We start from the raw sequence: 10,000 nt of genomic DNA on the forward strand, positions 1-10,000 counted from the left end.
AATGGATTTGTGCTGGTGGTGGCTTCCGATGGACTTGTCTTTTTTTCATCATCCACCATTCAAGATTATCTTGGATTTCAGCAAGTATGTATTTCTTTACTTAAAGTATAAAATTAGTATTATCATATTTTTGTAGCTATTTTTTCTCTCTATATTTTGTGTTTGTTATATGTACAACACCTGCTTGTTATTATATATACATATATATGGCCATATGGACGTCATGCCCAAAGTTGGGACACCTAAGTACAAGTGTTCAACTTGAGATGTATCAAACGAATTAGAGCAGATGAAAGGACCATATTAGTGGACAGGCCAAGGACTACACCCCAAAGCTCATGGATTACTATGTAGGGAGAAAAAGAGGGACCTTAGTAGTCAAGGCCATAAGAGACGCAATAATAAATGCTAGTAGAAACCTCATTGCAAAAAAATAGAAAATGTTTTTATTACCAAATATCTTACAGCAAGAGGAAATGTAAAAATTACATATAATTTACATAGACATAATGATCAAGTGCAAGAGAAAATCCCTAAAAACACTAAACAGAGATACCCATCAGATGACTGGTAGCCCTATATCATCTTATTATTATTGTACAAAATTAGAAAAGGCTTGTTTAAAAAGCCACTTTTGACTTTTAGGCTGTGTGCACACGTTGCGTTTTTTACCGCGGAAACGCTGCGTTTAGAACCGCAGCGTTTCAGTGGCAAATTGCATGCGTTCAGCTTTCCCAGCAAAGTGTATGAGAGCCAAAAAATCAGTGCACACGCTGCGTTTCTAAACGCAGCGTTTTGGATGCCAAAAATCGGTGCGGAAAGAAAAGCAGCATGTCACTACTTTTGTGCGGTGTGGCTGCGTTCTCTCCCCCATTGAAATCAATGATGCGGGTCAGAACGCAGCTACACCGCAGTGAGCTGCTTTTTTGTTGCGGTCCGCGGGCTTTGTCGGCATACAGAACGCAGGCATTTACCTGGAAGTGAGGTCAAGAGGTTTCCTGTTGACCTCACTTCCTGGCAAAGTTCAGGAAAGCCCCCGGTGTCGCCAAAGTGCCCGCCCCGACCCCCAAACCCCCTCCCGAAAATCCAACATGGCCGCGCGCACAGCAGCGCACCAGCCGCCCTACTCCTCTGTTTCTGTCGCATGTGCAATAACACATGCGACAGAAAACTGCTCCCCAGGCCCTGCCAGGTCACCCCCTATTCCCCCCGGTGTCGTCTAGTGTCCCCCGGTAACCCCCGTACCTGTCACAGCGCTGATCCCCCGCGGCCCCCTCCTCCTTCACAGTGCGCGCCGGTCACTTGTGCCGAGCAGCTGACTGGTTCCGGTGTTCAGTGTAAGCTGCGCTGGGTGCTGCTGCTCGGCACTCTCTAGCTGTGACCCGGGGAGAGTGGGTGCAGATTCTTTGCACCCACTCTCCTCAAATGGAGGGTCTGCACTACTAGAAAATGGGGGACACGTTCCCTGAGCGTGCACCCCATATTCTAGAAGGTCCAAAGGCGACGTGGGACGTCAAAAATGGATACTGCAGACCCAATTTTTTTTCTTTTCAATAAATTGGTGAAAGAGGAAAGGTTTTGGGGAGTGTTTTTTCAAATAAATTTTTTTTTGGTTGTCAATTTTGTTTGCTATTACTGTCAATTAGTTATGTCTGGTATCAAATAAACGCCGTGACATCACTAATTGCTGGGCTTGATGCCAGGTGACATTACACATCTGGTATCAACCCCATATATTACCCCGTTTGCCACCGCACCAGGGCGCGGGATGAGTTGGGGCGAAGCTCCAGGATTGGCGCATCTAATGGATGCGCCACTTCTGGGGCGGCTGTGGCCTGTTATTTTTAGGCTGGGAAGAGTCCAATAACCATGGCTCTTCCCATCCTGAGAATACCAGACCCCAGCTGTCAGCTTCACCTTGGCTGGTGATCTAATTTGGGGGGTACCCCACGTTTTGTTTTTTGTTTTTTAATTATTTATAAATAAAAAAAAATCAGCTTGGGGAGCCCTCCAAATTGATCACCAGACAAGATGAAGCTGTCAGCTGTGGTTTGCAGGCTACAGCTGTCTGCTTTACCCTGACTGGCTATCAAAAATAGGGGGGACCCCACTTCATTTATTTTAATTTTTTTTTTTTTGGGCTAAATACAAGGCTAGGTACCCTTTAGTGCCACATGAAAGGCACTAAAGTGCGCCAGCTTAGAATATGCAGGGGGGGTGGGACGTTATATATATGTTTGACATCCATTCACACATTTTAGGCTGTGTGCCCACAATCAGGGTTTGCAGCGTTATGGGCGCAGTGTGTTTTCCCTGCGTCCATAACGCTGCGGTGTGCAGTAGAAGCACAGTGGAAGGTATTTTAGAAATCCCATGCCCAATGTGCTTCTTTTCTCCGCAGCATATACTGACCTGTGGTGCAGCTTCCCGAGCATCAGCATGTCAATTTATGCTACGGAGACGAGAGTGTTCTCTGCAGGTAGCATAGAGCTCCACAGCAGCCTGAACCCAAATCGTGGGCATGGGCAGCTGCGTTCTCCCGTAGACACCACTCACATCTCTGCAGGAAGGCTGACACTGTGTACTGGATGTACTGTGGCACTGTCACTGGATCATGTGGTCAAAAACGCACCTGAAGAAAACGCATGAAAAACGCACGGAAAACGCATGCGTTTTTGATGCGTTTGTTCCAAAACGCATTGTTTACAATTCTCCCCTCTGCCAGAGGGTGCGTTTTTTTCCGCGCTGAAAAAAACGCAACGTGTGCACATAGCCTTAGGATTGCTAGTTCCAATAGGTGGCGCTAGAGTTTGTCTCCTTCCTCACTGGAGGGACAATTTGCATATTTCACAGAGGGGTATTGCAGGTATAAGTCCCTCACTGGCAGCCAGACTTGTTTGTCAGGTCTCAGTAAGGAGAATAGTCTTCCCCGTGGTCCCCACATAGCTTCTCATAAGCCAGATCAGATACCCAGAGTTTGCACTGACTAGGGCCAATCACCCTGAAACACAGTGTCTGCAAATTGGGATTCTGATCTGGCATTAAATCCGAAGTCTTATGAAAAGGCTTGTTTAAAAGGCCACTTTTGACTTTAAGGATTGCTACTTCCAATAGGTGGCGCTAGAGTTTGTCTCCTTCCTCACTGGAGGGACATGTTGTACAAAGTTATACTCAGCTATTTCATTAAATTGAATAAGGTAATCAGTACCGTTCAATGCCATTGGATTGCAGTAGAGGTGTAATACATAATGAAACACTGAGCATGAATATTAAAAATTTCACACTGAACTGCAGCAATATTTATGGCCACAACAGTTTGCCCCCTTGCCATTGATATTTTTTTTTGTTTTTTTACTGCACTATTCTATGTCCTGTTGTGTATAAATATGTGACTCTTCAGATTTTGTTATACCTAGCCTGATGAAGAGACCTGAGTAGTCTGGAAAGCTTGCTATTATTACCATCTTTTCAGTTATCCATTAAAAGGTATCAACCACTGAGGACTCTCAGTTCTTTTAAACAAACTTTTTTTTTATTAAAAATTAATCATTTACAAGAATAAATATATCACACTCACCCATAACAGTCACACCGCAAAGTGCAACGTGCCCCAATGCGCACGTTTCGTGGTCTTCCTCAGGGGCCGTAATTTGCCTAGTCTATGTATTAACAGGAACCTGTCACATCAGGAAATGATGTGCAAATATATTGGCAATCTGCAGGAGTAGTAGGTAAACTTTTTAGATTTAAAGGGTTATTCCCATATCCAAGATCTTATCCCAATATGAAATAGGTGTAATCATAATATTAGCAAATACCTCCAATTAGAAATGTTATTATAGTTCTCCTGATATAGCCATGTCTCTTACCTCATGTGCAGGGCACTGCAGGACCTTAGGTATCCATGGTTACAACCACACATATAGTCAGTTAGTTGCTTTTGGTCATAATCATGGACACCTAAGGTCCTACAATGCCTTGCACATGAGGTAAGTGGCATAGTGAATTAGAAGAACTATACTACATTTCTAATTAGAGGTATTTGCTAATATTAGTAGTAGCATTATTATTTTTACACCTACTACATATTGGGATAAGTTCTTGGACATGGGAATAATCCTTTCATGTACAAAAATAACAGTAGTCAAAAAAGGTTACAAAGATGAAACAATAGACGTATATACAGGCAGATAGCTGTCAATCACCGAGTAGGACCGCCCCCTTGACTCCTATAAATACAAAAACCAGGAGTTTCAGTAAATACAAGTTATATAGAATATTTCCCAATAACCCTATATATCCTTCTCCGTTTCTCACTCTCAATACAGTGCTGTTCACAGATCGGCCTCAATGTACAATGTGACCGATTCCCTTTAAGTCGTCCATGTATATTCAGAATGTAAAACTCCAAGCACAAGTGAAAGTGAGAGACGTGAACAAAGTCAATAGGTTACATTATGTCTGCTCTTATACATATATTATAGAGAATGACACGGCACTTCTATTTTAAGGAATGGGTGCTTTGGTAGGGTCCAAATCCGTATCCAAAAATAATATAGACCAGGCACTCCAAATTGGAGTGCCTTGTCTATCTTATTTTTCCTCTTATACATAGACTTCCCTCTGCTGTGCTGGCAGACATGTAAAGACGGGGTTAAAAATGCCCTTTTACTCTTCCGGCTGTAAGGTCCAAGCCCTGAAAAAAGTTGCGTGTGAAGTTCTAATTAAACACTATGACTTTGATTGCTTTGGTATTTCCTCAGTATCAGTCAGTATCAGCTGGCACAGATGAGGCTTTCACAAGCCAAGGAAAACAGATTTTTTTTTTCTTCAGGTTTTGTTTCTATTATATTAAACGGTGTCCATAGAACAACAGGGATTGAAATGTTATACTGTGTGCGGAGCGCTGATTCCATGTACAGACCCAGCGCTGTGTGCTAAGCCGTAAACCCTTACAGCTACAATCTAAAAGAATAATTCACCAGGTTCACCGTAAGGCAAACAATCTTTTTATTTCATTTTTTTTCTAAATGAAATGCAATTTTCTGCAAAAGTCAGGTAACGAGTCATGTACTAGAGACACGTATTCAGACTAGCGGCCATTATTTGGTTATTGGGGGAGGGGGGGCACTGTTAGGACTCTCCGGTGCTGGCCAGTGCTTTGCAGACCTTTTGGCATTCTAGCTGTTAATTTGCGGAGGTAATCTGGAAATATTTCACCCAATTCTTCCAGAACCCTCTCCCACAAGTTGGATTGGCTTGATGGGCACTTTTTGCGTACCATACGCTCAAGCTGCTCCCACAACTCAATAAAGTTGAGATCTGGTGATTGGGCTGGCCACTCCATTACAGATAGAATACCAGCTGACTGCTTCTTTCTGCTTCAATCCATAGGGTATGGCATGGCATTGCACAATGGAGTGATAGCCTTCCTTATTCAAAATCCCTTTTACCTTCTACAAATAACCCACTTTACCAGCACCAAAGCAATCCCAGACCATCACATTACCACCACCATGCTTGACAGATGGCGTCAGGCACTCTTCCAGCATCTTTTCAGTTGTTCTGCATCTCACAAATGTTCTTCTGTGTGATCCAAACACCTCAAACTTTGATCCGTCTGTCCATAACACTTTTTTCCAATCTTCCTCTGTCCAATGTCTGTGTTCTTTTGTCCATATTAATCTTTTCCTTTTATTAACCAGTCTCAGATATGGCTTTTTCTTTGCCACTCTGCCCTGAAGGCCAGCATCCTGGAGTCGCCTCTTCACTGTAGACATTGACACTGGCGTTTTGTGGGTACTATTTAGTGAAGCTGCCAGTTGAGGACCTGTGAGGCGTTGATTTCTCAAACTAGAGACTCTAATGTACTTGTCTTGTTGCTCAGTTGTGCAGCGGGGACTCCCACTTCTCTTTCTACTCTGGTTAGAGCCTGTTTGTGATCTTTGAAGGCAGTAGTACACACCGTTGTAGGAAATCTTCAGTTTCTTGGCAATTTCTCGCATGGAATATCCTTCATTTCTAAGAACAAGAATTTACTGTTGAGTTTTACATGAAAGTTCTCTTTTTCTGGCCATGTTGAGAGTTTAATGGAACCAAATGTAATGCTCCGGATTCTCAACTAGCTCAAAGGAAGGTCAGTTTTATAGCTTCTCTAATCAGCAAAACTGTTTTCAGTAAAGTAGGACTGTGAATAAGGAAGCATATTCCGAAACGCGTCTCTCGTCCAGGTTGTTAACCTTTTTAACATGTATTAATAAAGAAGAACAAGTTTTATATTTTGGATGTCGTGCTGGACTTTTTCGTTTTTTCTAGTGTCATGGCCAAGATTTTCTTTCTGTGCACCATCTGACCAGACTTCCATCTAACTGGTGAGCTGGAATTGAGAGTTCACCCTCCATTGTTTTGTGGTTCAACTTGTGCAAAACTGTATGCAGCCTCGGGACAGTCAGAGAAACCATCACTCATAAAAGCAAGCAATCATAATAATGTACATCTATTGGGCTTCATCTAAAATAATTTAGGTACACTTTAATGTCTGTCTGTAAGGGTATTGTTCACATGTTGAGTATTTGGATGAAGACGTTTCTGCACCATATCTGCATCTCTTGGCTGGAAACATGCAGCGGCAAAAAAAAAAATCACTTTTTGATGCATTTTCAATATATATATAGACAAAAGAAAGTAAACTGTGTGTGAATTATGGCTGAAAAGTGTGAAAGTATGGGAGTCTCACAAAGGGAGAACTAAGTCCGTGCAATCAAATGAGCAGACTGAGGTGCAAAATCAAATAACAGCCACACATAACCATTATAATACCTATAAACAGTGCAAAAGAAAAGTTAACATGTGAGTGTACCCAAGGGACACCCATGATACTCACATTGACACTGTGGCCAAATAGGTATATATATATATATGTGTATGTGTGTATATAATTATATGTATCGCTATAGACTTCACTGCTGTCTAAAAATGCATGCAAAAAACAAGCAAAAATGTTACAAAAAAATATAGCAAATCCTAAAATAGGTTTTTTTCCCTTACATAATTGAAGTCAGTAGGTGAAAACACACAAAAATTGATATGCTGCAGATTATATTCTGTGCATCAAATTTCCAAGTGACAAATAAGCGACGTGTGCATGACACCTTAGGATTCTCATTGACTTTGCTGGCATCAGAACTCTCTTTAGGTTTTGTGACAAATCTGCACTCAAAAACACATAAAGAAACACGATAAAAATGCAACATTTGCACACATCCTAAGGGTGCCGTAACCCGAGCCCTGGAAGCTGCACTGACCTCAATTTGGACGACTATAGGGGTCAGGATCCTGAAATTCCAAAAATGGCAGTTGAGATCAAGAAAATATCTATTTCCTTTTATGTCTTTTCTTAGCTGCCGTCACTTGAAGTATTCATCCAACTGGAATCGAAATAGGCTTTTAACCGGATTAGCTGGTTACTCCTAATTGTTACTGTAAAGTACTTTTTTTTTTCATTACTCTTTCTTTTAAGTTGAACCAAGACCTTTCTGCATCCAATAAAGTTTTATATCCAAATATTAGCTCACGCTAAATAAACCACCATATAAAACCTTCCCTGTCAGCTCTCACTTAATGCCATATGTCTGCTCAGCGTTCTGCATTTGCCGTTTACATTATTAATAATCTGTTACGTCTACACAAAACACCCCCAAGCATGCAGCGATATTTTGTTCTGAGCTTTTTACTGCATATCTAGTAATGAAACATGAGCCACCGGGTGCTTTTAATAAAGTCTACTCTATCAAAATGGGAAATAAAAGAACTTACTAGGTGGCAAATTACTTTTATCACCCCACTCGTGAACACCACGTCAAAAACATTTTGGGCAGGAAACCGGTCTAGTTTGGGCAGTCGGCAATATCCAACTACACAGCCCATTCTATTATTGTGAGATTTGTATAGCACGTAATGTTTATTATTATTATTATTATTATTATTATTATTATTATTATTATTATGGTGCTATATTGGTGAAGTAATGCTCCACTATCAGGCAATAGTCGTAAAATAATTAAAATAATCTATTTTCTTTTTTTTCCAGTCTGATGTAATCCACCAAAGTGTTTTTGAGCTTATCCATACTGAAGATCGGCCCGAATTCCAGCGTCAGCTACATTGGGCTTTAGATCCGGCGCAGTCTTCAGACACACAGAGGTCTCCAGGTACAGGGTTAATCCTTTTAAGATGCCTGTAGTGATTGATATATGTATATGTATATGTATATGTGTATATATATAATATATATATATATATATATATATATATATATATATATATAGATAAACCAAAGACAAAAATAATATGGACGTATATCCTGCTGTAACTGAATAAAAGCATAGTGCATATAAATTAAACATAGGGTACTTAGTAAACACTGTTTTTATAGAGATATATACTGTGTGTGTGTGTGTGTGTGTGTGTGTGTGTATATATATAATATACACACAGTACAGATCAAAAGTACGGACACACCTTCTCATCTCTAGAACAACTATTAAGAGGAGACTTTGTGAAGCAGGTCTTCATGGTAAAATAGCTGCTAGGAAACCACTGCTAAGGACAGGCAACAAGCAGAAGAGACTTGTTTGGGCTAAAGAACACAAGGAATGGACATTAGACCAGTGGAAATCTGTGCTTTGGTCTGATGAGTCCAAATTTGAGATCTTTGGATCCAACCACTGTATCTTTGTAGAAAAGGTGAACAGATGGACTCTACATGCCTGGTTCCCACCATGAAGCATGGAGGAGGACGTGTGATGGTGTGGGGGTGCTTTGCTGCTGACACTGTTGGGGATTTATTCAAAATTGAAGGCATACAGAACCAGCATGGCTACCACAGCATCTCGCAGTGGCATGCTATTCCATCCGGTTTGCGTTTAGTTGGACCATCATTTATTTTTCAACAGGACAATGACCCCAAACACACCTCCAGGCTGTGTAAGGGCTATTTGACTAAGAAGGAGAGTGATGGGGTGCTACACCAGATGATCTGGCCTCCACAGTCACCAGACCTGAACCCAATCGAGATGGTTTGGGGTGAGCTGCACCGCAGAGTGAAGGCAAAAGGTGAACAAGTGCTAAGCATCTCTGGGAACTCCTTCAAGACTGTTGGAAGACCATTTCCAGTAACTACTTGTTGAAGCTCATTAAGAGAAAAAAAAGGTGGCTACTTTGAAGAACCTAGAATATAAGACATATTTTCAGTTGTTCCACACTTTAAGTATTTCATTCCACATGTTTTAATTCACAGTTCTGATGCCTTTAATGTGAATCTACAATTATTAGAGTAATGAAAATAAAGAAAACTCTTTGAGTAGTGTCCAAACTTTTGGTCTGTACTGTATGTGCAGTTATATATATATATATATAGGTATAATATATACACGTGTGTGTGTGTGTATATATACAGTGTGTCCACCCATATCTTGTCCACCACCATTAACATGAGAACGGCGGCAGCTATAGGCATAGAAGTGGTGTTTAGATATAGTAAAGTAGCTATGCGCTACACAATAAACCACCTATAGCGCCACCTGGTGGAAAACAACGGAGTTAGCATTTTTATCTCGAAAACGGAACGAGATAGAGAAAAAAAGTGAATTACAAAGTTGTAGGGCATCATCAATTCAATGCGAATTGACACCTTGCATACACTACAAGAACCATGAGATCGGCGATGGAACGGAAGGTAAGGTGAGCATAATACTGTATGTATGTGTGTGCGTGCGTGTTTTGTGCGTGCTTGTGTGTGTTTGTGTGGACTGCAAGAGCAGGTTAGAGCGCAGTGGATGTACGGAACCGGAAGTGTGTGTGGTGAGTATTTGCTCGTACAGCAAAGCTTTCTCGTAAACAGAGTTACAAATTTACAGAAAACTTTGCTTGTTAAGCGAAATTCTCGTTAACTGGGTTACTCGTTAAGCGGGGTTCCACTGTATGTATGTATGTATGTATG

The 10,000-nt window shown here is 41.1% G+C and overlaps 1 protein-coding gene across 2 annotated transcripts in view; it reads left to right on the forward strand.

The window, feature by feature from the left end:
- The window catches only part of AHR (aryl hydrocarbon receptor), a 178,601-nt gene that overhangs the window by 128,785 nt on the left and 39,816 nt on the right, over positions 1–10,000 (forward strand). For both annotated transcript variants that reach the window (XM_075315371.1, XM_075315373.1), the window contains exons 4-5: positions 1–84; positions 8,090–8,210. The exon at positions 1–84 is cut by the window's left edge and continues 6 nt beyond it. In XM_075315371.1, the coding sequence (XP_075171486.1) occupies positions 1–84; positions 8,090–8,210 (205 nt within the window). The remainder of the gene's footprint in view (positions 85–8,089; positions 8,211–10,000) is intronic.

This window comes from Anomaloglossus baeobatrachus, chromosome 6, assembly GCF_048569485.1.
Source record: "Anomaloglossus baeobatrachus isolate aAnoBae1 chromosome 6, aAnoBae1.hap1, whole genome shotgun sequence".
Lineage (NCBI taxonomy): Eukaryota > Metazoa > Chordata > Amphibia > Anura > Aromobatidae > Anomaloglossus > Anomaloglossus baeobatrachus.